The sequence below is a fragment of the Protopterus annectens genome, chromosome 2.part0, assembly GCF_019279795.1.
Source record: "Protopterus annectens isolate FY-2018-M chromosome 2.part0, PAN1.0, whole genome shotgun sequence".
Classification (NCBI taxonomy): domain Eukaryota; kingdom Metazoa; phylum Chordata; order Ceratodontiformes; family Protopteridae; genus Protopterus; species Protopterus annectens.
In genome coordinates this window covers 1074166763-1074185078 of record NC_056728.1, presented here as the reverse complement: position 1 = coordinate 1074185078, position 18316 = coordinate 1074166763, and the positions used below count along the sequence as shown (strand labels likewise).

The 18316-nt window shown below is 36.4% G+C and overlaps 1 protein-coding gene across 3 annotated transcripts in view; it reads right to left on the bottom strand.

Annotated features, from left to right (window-relative positions):
- Positions 1–18316, bottom strand: part of CCDC171 (coiled-coil domain containing 171) — a 3960104-nt gene that overhangs the window by 1220525 nt on the left and 2721263 nt on the right. Inside the window, exon 21 of one of the 3 annotated variants that reach the window (XM_044061290.1) lies at positions 932–3387. The exons of the other annotated variants lie outside the window; for them this stretch is intronic. Within the exon in view, the coding sequence (XP_043917225.1) occupies positions 3370–3387 (18 nt within the window). The 3' untranslated portion in view covers positions 932–3369. Of the gene's footprint in view, positions 1–931; positions 3388–18316 lie in introns of those variants that run through there. 3 annotated transcript variants of the gene reach the window in all.

Here is an 18316-nt window from a genome sequence, read left to right as displayed (position 1 = left end):
AGCAGGCAGCTGGGGAGACCACAATTGCGTTAGCAGTTAAAATGAGAAAAGCTTGTTTGGACCGAACCTCGGGTTCTATTTCTGAAGAATCAGAGTGAGTGGATTCAGTGGAAATCTCTGTTTTCCTTATCAGATTCCTCATCATTCCCTGAAACAACAAAAAAGTCTCTAGCCAAACTAGCACTACATCCATGTATGGGAACACAATCACCAGAATTAACTGTTGGCCGAACACTCTTAGCCAAGGAAACCACATCAGCCTTATAAACAGCTATAATCTGATTATCAGCTGTATGATGAAGGTTCTGTTTGTTTCTTGTTAACTTCACTACTAGATTAAATATCTGGGAACAGAGTACTGCGTCTGGCAAGGGGTTTCTTAACCCCAGACTACTCCAGCACCTTAAAGGTTTGGTTCTCCCATACCGATGTCAGGGTACTGAAACAGCCCCAGAGGATGTGTCTAAAGCCTGTTCCATATTGGCCATCAATGCTACACTAGAGGGAGATGGGGCAAAAGGTTAGTGGCTGGTGGGTAGAGCAGTGGCCCCAACAAAATCACTAACTGTAGGCTGAGACACATTTTCATTTTGTTTTTCCTTTTTAATTGCAACCAGATTTGATTGATGGGTGGTTACTAGAGTTAGGATCCATCACGTCAGGGGAAAGAATACCAGCCAGAATAATAAACTGACAGTATTGGATAAAGTTATCACAATAAGCACTTAAAACCTTCTAGCAATCTAGTAATAAGTATGTCCCCACATATCTGAAATTCTGCCAAACTGTGCTATTTCAACAGTCTGAAATGTGTTCAGAATTCTTTTGAAAGTGATGGAAGTTAAAGAATTCCCAGTCCACAAAGTCCAAACAGCAAAACAATCAATGTGCAAATCAGTGTTAAAAATCAGCTCCACACAACTTAACCACATTAAACTGCAATAAAATAAGGTTTAATAATTTAAACAATATTTTCTTGGAGAGTGTAAAATCTCCATAATACATACAGATAATTTCTTTTGTTGTAAAGTCGTGACCTGATGTTAAAACACACAGATGTAAATAATGTATAAATGCTGAAAAAAAAGATGAAAATAAAGTACAGTAGCAACAGCAAAGACAGGTGCGATTAATTTGCCATTCTGACTGCACGCAACAGCTCCTAGCATCCAACAACAGACATACACACTGCACCTCTGACAGAAATACTTAGTTTTTTCAGAAACAGTAAAAACAAGAATTTGGCAAACACAGAAGCCAAATAAACACTGTTACATGCAGAAATTCTCACAGGAATTAATGTAAACACCGACAGAAATAAAACATTAAAATAAATATTGTTTTTAAATAAACATAAAAATAGAGATAGCATAATAAATCAAATAATAAATGAGAGGAAGGCAGTCCCTAAATGGGGCTTACCACCTAAGCAGTAAGCAGGAAAAATCAACACTGGATCTTGTGAAGAGTCAGAAGATTTTCCTCTTTGGATGGCAGAAAAAGAATGAATAATCCCTTCATGTGACAGCTGAAGGCTTCCCTCTACAAATATGCTGAGCCAATCATGTATCACAGGAAGAAAGAGGAAGGGGAGGCTGAGCTTTTAAAAGCTGGACAGTACTGGGTTTCCATGGCAGATAACCCAAAATGCCAATGAAGCCGTATGAATGACAAACATCTCCAAGCTTCAGAGGGTCTAGTGGCCTCCAAACCCCAGATTGTACAAGTGTATTACGACACACAGTTAGGAGTGGTCCTTGCCTTGAGCCTCATATAGTCTAGAGCTACACTGCTCAGAGGTGTAGACAGAAGATCGCTGTAGCTTGTGGGGGGAGGGTTCTGGGGACAGTGTGACCATTACTACTTTAATTTTCCTTAAAAGTCAAACTTCTGAGGTGTACAAAGAATGCCGTTATAGCTTGTGCGGGGGCTATGAAGAGTAAAGAAATTATTTCCTTAACTTTTCTGGCAAACCTCACAGGTGTGAACAGGTCACTACAGCTTTCCTATGGGCAGTATACTGTTTAGCAACAAGAAATATGAGCAAGTTTCTGTGACCATTGTCTTTTTTCCCATGTTCCTCACAATCAAACATCTTACTGATCTTATGAAATATATGGAAGCAAAGAAAAAACCAACACTGACACCACTTAGTGACAGCAAAGCTTTCCAATGCATATACACGTGGCCATTTTGAATGGTAAGGAGGCATGGCATTATATACATCTGACAGCAGCAGGCTGAATATTTTACTGTATTCTACTTGCTCATTCACTTTCCTCCCAGAATGACATCAGAATGGTACACAGAAGGTCACTGTCTTTTTGGTGGCAGGGGTGAGGATGCATGATGTATACATGTTCCAACGGCAGCAAGATAATCATCATGCAATATATGACCGCGGCCATTTGTGTCTTCATCCTGCTCTAACACCAGATGTATACACAGAATATAACAGTATTTTTTGAAGGGTAAAGAAACACTACTCCCAAATATGATTTATTTATCCTTGCAAAATTTGACCGCTTAGTTTTTTGTGAATTGTTATTTAGTCAGATACAACTTGTGTCTTCTTTGAAAGAAGAAAAAAAAATTTTTTTACTTATCCCATCACTGGATTAAAAGGTTGGACAATGACTATAAAATGTATCATGGAGTTGCTGTATCTTCTTTATTTCCCCAGAACCCTCAGCTTAATTATTTATTTATTCCACGGTTATTACAGTGTAGTCTTGGCCAGTTACAGTGTATAGAAGAGAAGCATGAAGTTGAACAGTAAGACGATTTTTTTTCCTTAGTCATGATTTTTTTTTCTGACTATCAATGGATCAAATGGTTGGAAAAAAACTTTAAAACTTCCAGATCCAAAGTCAATATCTAGACTTCTTCAGAAATAAAGGAAAAAGGCTTGGAAGCTTAGCATTTTGAAGTCTGGACCTTTTGTGTCCTTTTACAAGAAGGGATAAACTAGTCTAATCTCAAGTTACAGAAAAGGGAAAGTTACTTAAAGAGAGTTTGCTTACTTTCAGGGAAGGACAAGATCAAAAAGATTTCAAATTAATGTGTTTGCCTTTCTTGTTCATAGGATTGCAGTCACCAGTCCCTTATATGATCTTGATCTATACGATTGTTCTCTGGTGCTCTTATTTCTGTATATGACTTACTTTTAAAATATTGTTTGTCTGAGCAGTGCATCAAAATCACTAACATAAAACCTATTAATGAAAGATTCTCCTTTTTTTTCTCTAGCTCCCGTATCAGGAAATGTACTCATGCCAAATAAACCTTCAAGAATACAAAAAATCTTGTTTAATTCACAACACTGGCATGATAGTTCTCTTTCCCTCTTCAGTTACAGCTGTTGTCTAGTCATGTCCACCGATGATCCTAAGGAAAAACAGGTATAATCAGTGTTGTTGGCATATTTTAACATGTGACAAGAAACTTTGCTAGTTGTAAAAAAGTTTTATCTTTTTTATACATTTTCTCAGAGGTCTCACTCTGTAACATGAGCCAAGACTGCCAAATTATTTCATTCTGATATTTAATAAAGTGAAAATAAATCTGCTGTTCTAACAATAGCGGGGGCTTTGAATTTTAACTATAAATTACTTATAAGTGTCCCATTAATTTTTTTTCTTAAGGAATAGCACTAAGCAAAACTTGTTTCTTAGATCATTTGCAGAAGCCATATTTGCCTCATCAAAACCTGATAATATAGAAACAAACTAATCCACAGCAGGAATCCTAGATAACCTACCAAGATTTTTGAAAGCCACAGACAGTAAATATGGAATATGAAAACTTGTCTCTCCTAATGTCTCAAAAGTCATGAATAGAAGAGAAAATACATCAATAATATTATTTTTTAAGACTGTCTTCATACAAGTCAGAAACAGATCAGCTCAAATACTCTCAGCAACCCTGAAAGAACCATTTTCAAGGATAGACTCTTTATGAAGTTCTTCAGTTTGATAATGGTTTTCCTCTTTATCGTAATTATTTAGTTCTAAAGCACATCTCCAGGGGTAAAAGTGGTTGAAGGGCTTGTAAGAAAAAAATAATTGTATAATTTCAAGTCAAAACACAATCAACTACAAATTTTCATATGCAAATTCTAAAGAAAAGATGGAATCTGGAATCAATAGTTGTTAATACTTTTTTCGTGTGTTAAACTTTTCCTCTGAGACGTCCTCTTTTACAGACGCTGGAATGTTAGACACAGGACCAAAATTTAGTGCCATTAGTGACTTTAAAAAATCCAGATCTTCAAGCTATATTAATGATTCAGAACCATACATAATGTTTTTTTTTCTCTTAAAGAGATGGTTGTTTCACTTCATTCTATTCTTTTTAGATAAAATGACATCAGATAATAAAAACCACAATGCACAGACTGCAAATTCACTATACACATTCATTTCATCAGAAGCATTTCACTGAGTTGGAGAACTACACTAAACTGCTTCTTTTCACATGTTACAAACAAAATATTTCAGGAGGAGGTCTGCATCCTTCTGCCCTGTACTCCCATCCTTCAATATGTTAACTTTAGGGTCATACCACAGTGATGAAAGGGGCAAGATTTCATAATTTGTCCTGCTTGACAAAATTGCTCCTTATAAATTAGGCTGCTTCCAGACTCATTCCCAGTTTAAAATAAAACCAGGAAAATCTCCGAAGTGCTAGTTCTGAAGTCAGAATAAATTACTGAGAGACTTGGGTCAGCTTTTATAGTGCACCTCCTTTAATTAAGACTGTAAAAATTAATACGCACAAAAACAAAATATTTAGCTACAAGCTGTGCAATCTTCACAGAAGAAATATTTTAATCACAATGTTTTTAAGCAAGTACATTATAAACTATACAAGGAAAAACTTCTTCCAAAAGAGTATTGGAGAGGAGAGGAAGTCTTTAGGTGGGGGGAGCAGAACATTTTGGAGAACAAGTAGTGCACTCCGGGAAGGCAGCTTCAAAAATGGTATAACACAGTGCTATCTGCATTCATACTGCAGCAGTTTCTGGTGGGCACAAGTCTACTTTAGATTGCCGAAAACTTAAAATGTCAATCGCTCACGAGTGAATAATCAGGAAGTCGATGTTGGATTTTTGGGATCACAGTACAGTGAACATCGGAATATTTGCCCTTTCCTCACTGTAGTGCGATCTCGTGAGTAGGAATATATATTTAACAGGGGTGTGGGGGGCACAGCCCTCCCACAATAGTGATTTCGAGTTCCTGATTATTCGCTCATGTGAGCGATCGACATTTTGACTTTTCGTTGTTCTGACATGGACCCTTTATTCATTGTTAAAACAACTCTAGCAACCAGTTACCAGAATGGTCTGACAATACCTGCATGTTTATGACTGGCACCAGAAAAAGGACAGATGTAACATCTTACACATTACAAATCTCTGCTTTAGAAGGAACAAAAGTATACAGAATGCCAAGATAAAGTAACAGTTCATATTTAGAAACAATGGCATGCTCTAACAATGTACTAGGGACTAATTAGACCTAACCTGTTCAAAAACTTGCTCCTTACCTATAAAAAGATGCACAGTTGATAATTTGGAAAAGACATGCCAAGTGATTGATGGAATAAAGAGAATTATTCAAATGGTAGTGCAAAAAATGTAAGTATATAAAATACACTACAAAAGGATTAGGAAAATAGGATTCCTGTATGCAAGGCCTTAGAGGCAGGTGCTAGCAGCAGTAAAGTTGTGACCTCATCTATCATGCACATGTTCACTAGGCATTACAATCTCAATATTGACATCTAGAGGTGGTTTTATCACAGCTGCCACAAAGAGATGTTAGCTCAAATGTTCACTTATCCTTATAACTTGTTATCTAGCTATATGATAATGCTTTGAATGATAACATGAATGGATGATATAAAGTATAGTTTTGTAATATACTCACTGTGAAAGAAGATGAAGGAACCCTTTCCTGACTTCAGTATACTAGTTCTTATCTTTCCCCAGTTTATTAAATGCAGTCTAGACCTAGAGTACTATTAAAGAATGGGCAGTGTGCGACTGTTGGACATTTAAGTCTGTTGAAGCCTCTTTATTATGAACTGATGGTGACATGGGTACTTCAGTATATACTTGTGGTAAAGCACATTGCTATGACCTGGTATAGTCACCATGCTGATGCAGCAGACAGTTTCAGAGGGAAAGAAAGATGATATATTTGTCATTCTGAATAGAGGAAGTGACAAAGTATTTTTTTTAACTATTTTTTATGGTTTTGTCTGTAAGAATTGTCTATACTTCAGGAAGCTGTCTGACATTCACTGATTAGCTGTGAGTGGTAGACTAGCTAGCAAATCAGGAAGCAGGACCTACCGCTTAGTAAAAACTTGCCAAAAGACTTGATCCATAAAGTGACTGCAAAACAAAGGTGTACAGTAAAGGTATGAACGGCTGAAACATTATTTAACAAGCTCTCTAAAAAAAAAAAAAAAAAAAAGTTATTGAAAGAGAAGACCACAAGGGCAAAAATATCAAGCAGGGGAGAGAAAATAGAAGCTCCTATTATTTGAACATATAGCATAAATATCTTCTTACCACGTCAGCAGAACTGTGACAGCAACCTCATCCTTAGTGAGTTCTTCTTTGAGTGCATCTCCTCCACCAATCACAGTTTGAAATTTTTTCTGTAAAATCCCAGGTGTAGGGGCACTCAGGCTCCCATACCTATGCATAACTGACTCAACATGTCATCTACATAAGTCATACGGGTTCTGAGCCTACTCATTCATTACCATACCACTAGCAAGAACCTTCGATCACTCAGTATTGAATAAGTTAATACAAAAATGTATAACTGCAGGAAACTCCAACAACGGATGGAAAGAAGGCACTGCAGATTGATCAAGAAAGATTCACTCAAACATCAATATGACAAGAGCATGTCTGCTACATTTCTGACAGTATCCACATTTACTGATCCTTAGCTATCTACATATTTTCCACCAATCAGAACTGTGCACTATTTTCTGTAAAACTCCACATTGGGAGACATCTTTGTATCCATACTAATGCATGATGTGATGTAGTGTATAAGCTATAAAGGCATGCAGGTTGGTCCCTAGAGCACCTTCCTTCCAACAGCTCAAGAAATAACATTATGTGGCACTATTCTGTCAGACAAGTAACATAAGAATAGGTACCTGTCTGTTACTGGTTAGACTAAAAGCTGAGGCATTCCTAAAACAATCTTCATAAGGAGATGGAAAGAGGGTACTCCAAGTCTATCAGGAATTGTTCAATAATAGACTAAATTATACAGTAAGAAAGAATCTGTTTTATATATATATATATATATATATATATATATATATATATATATATATATATATATATATAGGATCTAGTGCTTTCATGATAAAAATGTGGCTGAACTGAATTCTAAGCAGTAATCATTACAGTGGAAAGGGGTGACAGGATTGCACAAAAACGGAGTTCACAGACCTTAGTCATCAAGTAAAGGATTTCACAAAGTAGCCTGATTTCCTGAGCTGGAGTTAGAACAGCAGCACTTGAAGTTATGCAGTAAAGATCAGGTGGCCTGAGAGGATGCACACACACAAACAAACACACACACACACACACACAGAGCTGCCTGAGTCTGCCCTACCATCAATGACAACCATGTTTTTTTCTAGGAATGAAGAGTGGTTTAGTTTGTCAAACAAGAATACTTAACACCTACAAACAAAAAAATAGCAGAGACGCTAAAGTTTAATGTTCTTTGCAAAACAGATCTAATTTGGAGAACATTTTTTCACAGTGCTACATACATAAGAATTTGTCAAAAAGAATCTTAATACTTCACAAATTACTGCACTGCCACCTACAACTATAGCTGTGAAAATTAATATGGTAAAGACTCGATATTTCATAATCATTTATTATCAGATATAACTGTATCTGTTAAACATTATAATGTAAAGAAGAGAGTTAATACTCTAAAATTTCTACATTACTACATACAACTATAACTGTCAGAATTAATCTGATAACAGGTTAATGTTGATATACTCTATGCTAATTGAATGTGTCATTACAGTCAGTTAATATGTCACAGTTTAATGAACCAGCTTCTGCATTACACCATTTAATAAAATGCATCTAACGTATTAGCAGATTATCTACACAGCAACCCCCTGCTTGGTAATGTCACAGTAATACAAGTTTTTTGGGGGAAAAATCAAAGCTGCATTCCCACAGAGCATTCTAATTATCATGATCACATTTCAAAAGAAGCTTGAAAGGGAGGCATGCCTTCAAAAGTGAACAATCATCAGACTCCTCAGCTTTTCATTTATATTTTTAAAGTTACTGTGTCATATTATTTACACTACTGAGGAATATTATAGCAATTCAAATTGCCATTTATTTCTGTATTTGATGACGACAAGCACACACAGGTGTACTACTGTGCTCTGACAAGTACTACAGAATTAGAACACTACTATTACTAAACAGTGTGACCAAAGGCTAGTATAGTTCAGATACTGCTTTTCTGAAAAAATCTGTATAAGCAGTGACAAGACTATGTAGTGTACTATGTGAAACCATGCATGTCCAAGCAGTTCTGCGAGCCACAGTGACAGATATTCAAGGCTTATGCTGGGCACATGAAATTTGCATAAATATAATGCCAAAGAAAGCCACTGGCAAAGAAAATAAGGGACTCAGAAATTCAAGGATGTAATTAGTATGGTAATCAAGAGAATTTATCTTTACTTACATTATTTTGCACTTGATAGAACCAGGAAAGGACATCTCAGTGTTGTGGAACATTCTGAGACAGTTTCAATTTTTTTCAGAATATAAAATTAATGAAGACAAAACAAAGGCAATAGATGTAAACTATGTACCCAATATGAAGTGGTTCAGCAATTCCCTTATTTATGGGAACATAATAAAATGAAGTACTTAGGATTAAGGGTTAAAAATTATTCTGTTATGGCAACTAAGGATATGTGGGAAGAGACTAAACAAAAGATAACACAAAAACTGAGAAACTGGAAGCTCTTGTTTATGGATATTGATAAGATACAAACAGTGAAAATGTTTTTAGTCCCTTTAGTTTTATATACAGGTCAGGCATATTTTTATCAACAAGAGGAGAAGTTGTAGATAGTAATTAATAAAGAGTTGAAGGATTTTACTTGGGAGGGGAAGAGGGCAAAGGTCAAATGGGATAAGATGATCCTTCCAATAGAACAAGGTGGTTTAGAATTACCTGATTTGAAGGGATATTTTAGAGCTACACAGTTAAGGCTCATATACATAACACAAGCAGAAAGCTACAATTCAAAGTGGAAAGGGGTGGTAATGATGAAGCAGGGGAGAAATTTAAGAAATAAGGAGAGGGTTTGATTTTGGATGCAAATATTTAAGGAGAATAACAACAGTCATACAGAATATTATATTCAATAAGTAGCAGACAGTAATCTAAGAACTACGCCAACATCACTTAAACACTACCTGGACTTGTCACTGTAAAACTCCTCCCTGAATCTCTATTCCTTCCCCCCTATCCTATCCCTCCCTCTTTCCTATTTCTCCTTCTATATACTCTCTCAGTTACTTCCTTATCTTCTTCCATTTAGATCAACTTACACCTTATTTTTGCTCAACTATCCTCTGTACCTAAGCTTCCTTTCACGTAATTCTTCCCGTCCTTACTGACCACTCACTACTTACTTAGTCCTTCTGTCCTTAGAACGTATTGACTTTTCTTAACCTCCTACCTTAACTGCAGTCTAACTCTTTGCTAACTCTTCTTTTACTTACAAGCTTGCTTCCTTGCACTCTTTTGAAACAATGCATCTTACTCTTTTATACATTTCCTATACTTAGGTCATATTACATAGTTCGTATGCATTCTGTTCCGTGTAACACTGCTCAAATGTTACGTTACCGCTGTAAATAGACATGTCATAATGTTTTTTTTTATCTGTAATGTTAAATTTTCAACTTTTGTATTTACTAAACTTGTATTTTTCTGTGGTGCTTTTCTCCGCGGGTCTCTGCTGAAAAAGGGCTTTAGCTCACCGGACTTTCTCAGTCAACAAATGTCAAATAAATAAACATGAGAATGGAGATTGGAGATTCTGACAATAGAGGTGACTGCAATTATGGATACACAGAATAGGTTAGAATTTAATGGAGAAAACTGGCAAAGGAACCAAGGTACTGGGAGTAAATAGAGAGGGAAAGGTAATAAAATGGGAAGAGGCTAAGAAGACATTTGGACTGCAGGTTAAAGGCTGCCTTCCTTATCTGGAATTGATATCCAATTGTAGGCAAAAAGAAAGGAATTGGGGAATACTAAGTGAAAGGCCTGCTCGGTTAAGAGTATTTAGTAGAATCTATAACAAAAGCTGCTGTTAAAAATGGATAATTAGTTGTGCATATAAAATACTGCACAATAAATACAGGAATCAATCAGAGGAGGTTAGAAAATATTGGGACGAGATAAGCAATTCACAAGAAAACAATGGCAGGACATATACATGTCTCTCAATTATGCAAATTTTCTTGGAAGTGCTTGTACAGGTATTTTTATACCCTAAGCATGCTCGAAAAATATTTTCCTCAGGTACATGCAAATGTTGGAGGTGTGATGGGGAAGAAAGGGCTAACTGGGAGCATATGTTTTAGGAACTTAATGAGTCGCATATTTAATAAATTCCATAGAGTACTCCATCAGAAATAGTAGGCGAGCAAATGGGTGCAAATAAGGAAATTATTATTTTTTTTTTAAATGAGATACAGGATCTGAATTACCTAGACATAGTAAGACCTTGATAAGTTTAATTCTGGTGTCTGCAAAAAAAAAATTAAAAAAAATACTGGAAAATGGAAATCAAAGTCTAAATCAACTGTATTTGAAGTAGTGAACATTGTACCAGAGATAAAAGAACTGGAAGTAGGATCTTTAGGAAAAGGAAGAAGCAAATTACATAGAAAAAATGGAAATTGTTGGAACAATACATGCAGAAACTTTTGTTTTCAAACACCTTTATTGAATTATTACTTGTGACACAGGCAAATTTACATTTATATAAAAGTAGTCACACTATAATTAACATAACAACGATTTTACTTCACATATATTACTATATATCATATAACTTAAGCAACACTATATAAATTATTCAACTCCTGTCTTTCTTTTTTAAACAAGAAACATCTTTATTAAACCATCACTTACTACATAGGCAAGCATACATTTATATAAATGAAAACAAACCAGACTAACATAATCCTAGCTGCAAACATTTTACATCACAAACCATACTGACACACTCCCAGTTGAAAACATTATACATTACTTATCTACTCCTGATTAAACAAAATCTTTTCTTTTACTTCCACTTTTTCATTCTTCTTTGTCTTGCCCTCTTCTACTCAAAAATATTTTTTTCTCTCAGTTCTAATAATCATCTTTCTCTCATTTCTTAATCAATCTCTATTATTTGATAAGCCTCTGATTAGCACATGCATTTTAATTTATTACCTAGCTTCAATATTATATGTTATACACCAGTGAGCTCTCCAATACTGTAAATGCTGTTCTGCACTGTTGAATCTGTTTAATATGTATTCATGTTTGTTTTTAGTCCACTGTCTATTTTTTTGTTTAATTTTGTTATGTATGTTGTTGGAGCTTTTCTCCCAGGTCTCTGCTGAAAACGGGCTCCCAGCCCAGTTGGACACTACCCTGTAAAAAAAAAATGTAAAGTAAATAATCTACCCAATTGTTTTCAGTCAGTGATTACATAGCTCGTTTAAGTCCTGCCACCTTTTAAACCTCATTCCTCCCTTGTAAGTATTGTTCCCACAATTCCCATTTTTCTTATGTAGTTTGCTCCTACCCTTTTCTAAAGATCTCAGTTCCAGTTCTTTTATCTCTGTTACTATATTCACAACTTCTACTACAGTTGGTTTACATTCTGATTTCCATTTTCTAGTAATTGCTTTTTTGACAGCCACTATCATTAAACAAAGGAAGGCCTTACCATGCCTAGGCAATTCCGATTCTGTATCATAGCTCAGAAAAAAATCATCTCCTTCATCACACCAATCTGCCCAGCCAGGATCTCCTACAATGCATTGCACAGGGAATCCTTAAAGTCCAACAACACACTGCACTCCCAGAAAATATGATCCCAATTACCTTTCCTCCCCGTCACACCTCCAACATTTGTTGTCTGCCTGAGGAAAACTTCTCTGGAGTTTACTTGTGGTATAGAAATATATGTCTAACCATTTCCAAGCAAAACTCCTAAATCTTCAAGATTTTGTTGCATATTTGGGAGACATACATATACCGTCCAGTTGCTTCTTTGTGAATTGCTTATCCAGTGTCGCTTCCCAATCCTTTCTAACCTCCTCTGATTGATTCTTATAGTTATCATGCAATATTTTATATGCTCTACTAATTTTTCCTTTTTTAATGGCAGCTTCTGTTCTAGATTGTACTAAAAACTCTACCAGTGCTTGTCTTTCATTTAGGACCCCCCCATATTTCTTTCTCTTTGCCTATACTCTGATATCGATCCCTGATAGGAAAGGCAATCTGTAACCTGCAGTCCAAATAAATTCCTGGCGTCTTCCCATTCCATCATCCTTCCCTCTCTAGTTATTTTTTCCCAATACCTTGGTTCCTTTGCCAGTTTTCTCCAATAAATTCCAGTCCCCTCTTGCCTATTTTCTCTATCCCTATCGGCAGAATCTCTTCTCTCCAATACCGTGTTGGCTTAGTTCTTAGAATACTTTACATGCAGAATAATGTTGAGGTTTAAAGGAAGGCAAGAACTGAGCAATTTATGTAATGTTAGATTGATGATAATTGTATAAAAGAATGTGTGACACAATGTATGCAACTGTGAACATGTTAACATGGTTTGGTTTTCTTTTATACAAAGGTGTGTTTGCTTTGTCTTAAGTGATAATTCTATAAATGTGTTAAATAATAACACCAAAGAGCAGCAAATATTATGTTTTTCAACATAAGTTCAGCTATAAACACACAAATGCACACAAAAACACGTGCACGCACACAAACAGAAATTCAAAGCAGTTTTTTTTCCCCTAACAACTATTTGAAAATTGATCTTCAGTTCACAGTTTCACATACAGATGTGCCATTCAGCCTAAAATGGATTCTGGCCTATCTCTATGTTTAGACAACAGAGGAAACCCTAACCACTCAAATGGTCATGCAGGACATTGAAACAATGGAGAAAATGGAGATGGAAAACATGGCAGTGGCAAAACTGTATAAAATACTGAATGTATAAGTCACAGATGAAAACATCCCTAGATAAACTGTCTGATGGAGGGAGCTATTTGCATATTACTGTTGGTGGTTCAAACTGACCATATTTTCTTGGTGTTACAATGAGAAAAGAAGCCTATATATTGAGCCTTTTAAGTGTATCCAACATTCTGCCACCCCCTTTCCTATCTCCTCCCTCATTCTCCATCTGCCCCATGTTATTTTTCAATTGCCTCTGTGGATTCGCTTTTTACCACTTATTCTGGTATCAGTTCCATGACGTACAACCCTTCTCTGTAAAAATCTGAATATGGAGATTCAAGGAGCAGTTATTTATTTTGTTTTTAACCAGGGTGGAGTACAGATCTCCATGGACCTTTTTCACAGTCATCCTGAAACTCCTGTCAAGTTAAGTGACTTGCTCAGAGTCACACAATTAGGCAAACAGAGGCCAAGGGAATAAAACTTTGGACCACAAAATGTTGCTTGTTAACAGTGTGTAATAAATTCTCTGCATCATCAGCCAAAGAGTTAGTCTGCTGCCTCAATTCCTTCCGACCTTAACTATCTTTTCTGTTAAAACATACTTTTCACAGCTCTGTGACATATCTTGTGTATTAATACCAAGTCCACTCCAATTTCTTCTGATTTCAAGTGAAATGAGCATCAGTTCCTCTATTTTCTGGAGATAGCTTTTGTCTTCCATCCCTTGCAGTGTTTTACTGGCTTTCCTCTACATGCCTTTCACCAATCTGATATCTATCTCCTGGTATGGCATAGCCTGATAGCAAAACTACTATTCGCATTGCTTCTGGAGTTTAATATCCTGGGGTTACACCCCAACAATCCACTGGCTGTTATAAATATTCTTTCATTTGGCCTCTCATGATTCAGTGTAGGTGTGATCAACACTCACATATCTTGTTCCTGCTGTACTGCCTTCACTTTCCCATACAACTCACTGCTGACACTTCACGGCACAGGTCAATGTGACCTTGGTGCATTTGTATTCATTGAACCTCAATTGCCACTCTTTAGCCCATTCTAAATTTTTCTTAGAGTTTGCCCCATCCCCATCCTCCACTGATAATCCTAGCTTTGTATATTCAGCAAAAAAGGCTGTTCCTATTCTCTGATCCCTCAGACAAACATGGAAAAAAAAACAGTGAAATATACTGAAGCCCAGACCAACCCTTGCAGCACTCCACTGGTCTCATTTCAAATTCTCAGCATAATCATTCTCAAAGCTACTCTATGTGTCCTACTACTCAGTAGTACTGCAGTCCAGTTACTTAGTTCTGTGCCTATCCACAACTCCTCCAGTTTCATTAGCAGCCTCCTATGTGGTCTGAGTCAAAGGCCTTGCTAAAACCCAGGTAGACTACATCTATCCACAATCCCCTGCCAGGTTCTTCTTTAACCATTCATAATACTAAGTAGTCATTTACACTGCCCTTCCTTTCAGCATATTTTTTTTTCTATTTCCACTCACTGACTATGCCACTTTCAGGTTATGCTACAAACTAACACATTTCCCTGGAAAACTATATGTTTAAAGTAATGACATTTATGGCTTAATGTTACAGAAGTGAAAGAGATGGCTAGTGGAAGTATCTTATAATATAATGGCTTCCTGACTAGTTTAAGACATCACTATGACTCCAAATGGACACTAGTGAAACTCTATGCCAACACCACTGCTTGGCAGCTGCTTACCTTCCTCCCCGCCTCCTTACCAAAATTCAAGGCACTTCTTCTTAATATCCAAACTTCATCCCTCCAAACAAGCACATTATTATATTACTCAGCTTCAACAAACTTCCAATGACATGCCAGTCATGACATCTCTGAATTCCTTGTAGAACTAAAACATTCAACTCATTTCCAACCCAACCAGACCTAATATAAAACATTTCTCCTCTCCCTAACTGGACTATATTATAACTTTTCACCCATACAACATTTCTTCTACACTTAAACAATGTTCCTCCTTCACTGACCACTGCCCTATTACTTTCTAAATTCAAATACTCCCCCCAAACTGATCTCTTTCAGACCCAAAACTCCCCTGAATCCTGGCCACTGTCACTCTTTACTCACAACTTCTGTTCACAATCAAAAACACCCACTTCATCACAGACACTAAAATCTTGAAACAAAACAAAGCAGATTAACTCACCAAAGAATTGAATACAGTGATGCAACATTGAGATGACACTTGGAAAAACTGATCTTTCCATTACAAAACAGAGATCATTACACATCAATCCTTTTCAAAATGGAAACTTTATACCATCTGACTTTGTATCAAACTTCTTAAATCTTCTAGCCACTCCCATTCCTCCCAATTCCATAATCACAAACCCTGAACCCCATAAACCAATTATATTTCACATTTACTTGAACAAATCCCACTAGACTCACCAAGTGGAACTGACATGCTATGTCCCTGGTTTCTTTATCATTGTAGAAAAGACACTGTCACCCTACTAAAACATATTTGCAACATTTCCATCACCATTAACTCTAGACCAATAATCTTGAAATCAGCGTTTGTTAGGTCTGTCCCCAAATAATCCAAACTAGCTTCAAGCAGCCACTTCTGCTCCATCCTGACTCATCCCACTCAGGATAAAATCCTAGAAAAACTCATCTGCAACCAACTCACCTCTTACTTTAAGAAATACCACATGCCCTCTAACCAACACTTTGCTTCTGAGCAGGATGAAGTACTCTAATAAATCTGTGGACCTTAACAGATTATATTAACACACTAACATGGACAACGGTAACCTAACTGGGGCTATATGCATAGATTTAACCCAAGCTTTTGACATGGCTGACCACTCAGTCTTACTAATCTACCTCCTAGATGTCAGTATCATCTTGAAACTTCTCAGTGGTCAAAGACTTCCTTTCTAACACAACATTCAGTGCTAAAACATGCTTCTCTACCTCAGAAAGTCTACAAACACTCCGGCATTCAAAGGATCTATCCTCACCCTTTTACTACTCTGTTTTTATAAATAAATTGCTACTTGACTTACCTAATATAAAAATTGACTTGCATGCAGATGTCATTATCATCTATAAATCGAGCCCATCACACCAAGTCATACAAAAGCAACTTCAAACTTACCTATTACAACTACGTAATTTGCTTCTTTGCTTCTATCCAGAATGTTACTCCTAAACACACAAACAAATCTATGATCTTTGGAACCTGTAAAAGATTGGGAAGAACCCCTTCTCAACTTAATATTAAGTATCTGCTCCTCTGGACACAAAAAAGCTCACAGTTCCTATCTCAGCATCCTGGGCTACAAATGGCCCTACACTTGCACAACTAGAATGTGGCTTATCTATGTTTACCATAACCTCAAATAAAAATACTACAACTCTTCAGACCCTCTGAAATAAAATCTGCCTCCATCACAAATTCACCTTGGAATGAACATCACTGCCTTACACTAACAAAGTCTACAGGGCCACCTGTATAAGTCAACGCTAACCTACTGCTTGGATCACTGCTCTTCACATTGCTGCAGCAGGACAATGAAACTCATTACACAAACATCAGTGTACAACGTCAGAAACCACGGATCCTCTGGAGTCTCACTCCAAATAGCATGCACCAAATTACCTAGATCTGACAACTGCTTCTCTATGCTAGTTCCAAAGGTATGGCAAACCCTTCCTCACCACTCTCACATACATCACAAACTATAAATACTTCAAACCAAAACTGAAACAGTTTCTAATTAGTCAACATAACTGCGAATGCAATAGTACAGGTTATGTTACTTAGCCACATAAACTGCTAATATGACTCCACTGTAACTTAGTGGAAAATGCCTTGTAAATATGTACATAGCTCATATTTTCTCACTCTCACTGTTTTAATCTGCTAAATAACCTACTTGTTTCAATCTACTGAATGACCTCATTCACTACTTGCCTCTAGTGCTTTACTGTCTCCTCCTTGTCACAGTTCAGTGTCATAGAGCACATCTCTCTCTCTCTAATGCACAAGCGTCTTTCTCTAAACACTGCATTGATTTATCCTTCTTTTCGCTGCTACATCTATTAACCCTGTTCACTGTGCTTATTCTACTGTAATCACATATTACACAGATAATGTAACTATACAATTTTTTTTATTTTTACTCTGTAATCACAGTATGTTCTTGCTGTTAATTTACATGTAATATATCCTTTCTGTAATCTGTACTGTCATTGTATATATTCACATACTGATGTACTTGTACTGTAATTTTTGTTACTGTTTTAAGTGACCCACGCTGACCCTGGGTTGGTCTTACTTGATCAATGCTCTACCCAGGTTAACAACATGTAGATAAGTAATATAAATAAAAAAATGGATCAACTTTGTCTGACATCTCATTCAGGCCATGTTAACTATTGTGCTCCAAGGAAACAACCAGCCTTTCTCTCAAGATTCACTCCATGACATTCCCTGTCACTGCTGTTAATCTAACAGGACTGTAGTTCCCCTGGATTTTTCCTATTCCTCTTCTTATACACTGGTACCACAGTTGTGGTCTTCCAGTCATGAGGAACACCCACAGTATTATATGCTATGTGACTCATGACAGTCCAGTCTTTAATACGTGCAACAACAGCTTTCAATCTGTGATAATTGTACAAGTGCAGACAGCCCCAGCAAGTCTACATTCATTGCAAATAATAGTAAGCAAATCATCTAACATTTCAGATGACGAACAAGTCTCTGGCATTATCACGTGTTACCTTTATATATACACAGCATCAGCATGCAGGACAAATAACTTCAGCAAATAATTAATGGCATATTCATTTAATGAATCTATTCTCAGTGACAAACAAGTAAAGAATTTTAAAAGAAACAGAAATATTTAAGCCAATAATCATGGAATTCCCAGAAAATATAATAACTAGTAAATTAAATCAAATGGTATGACAAAATCATACAAAAATATATATAAACTAATACTGAATGC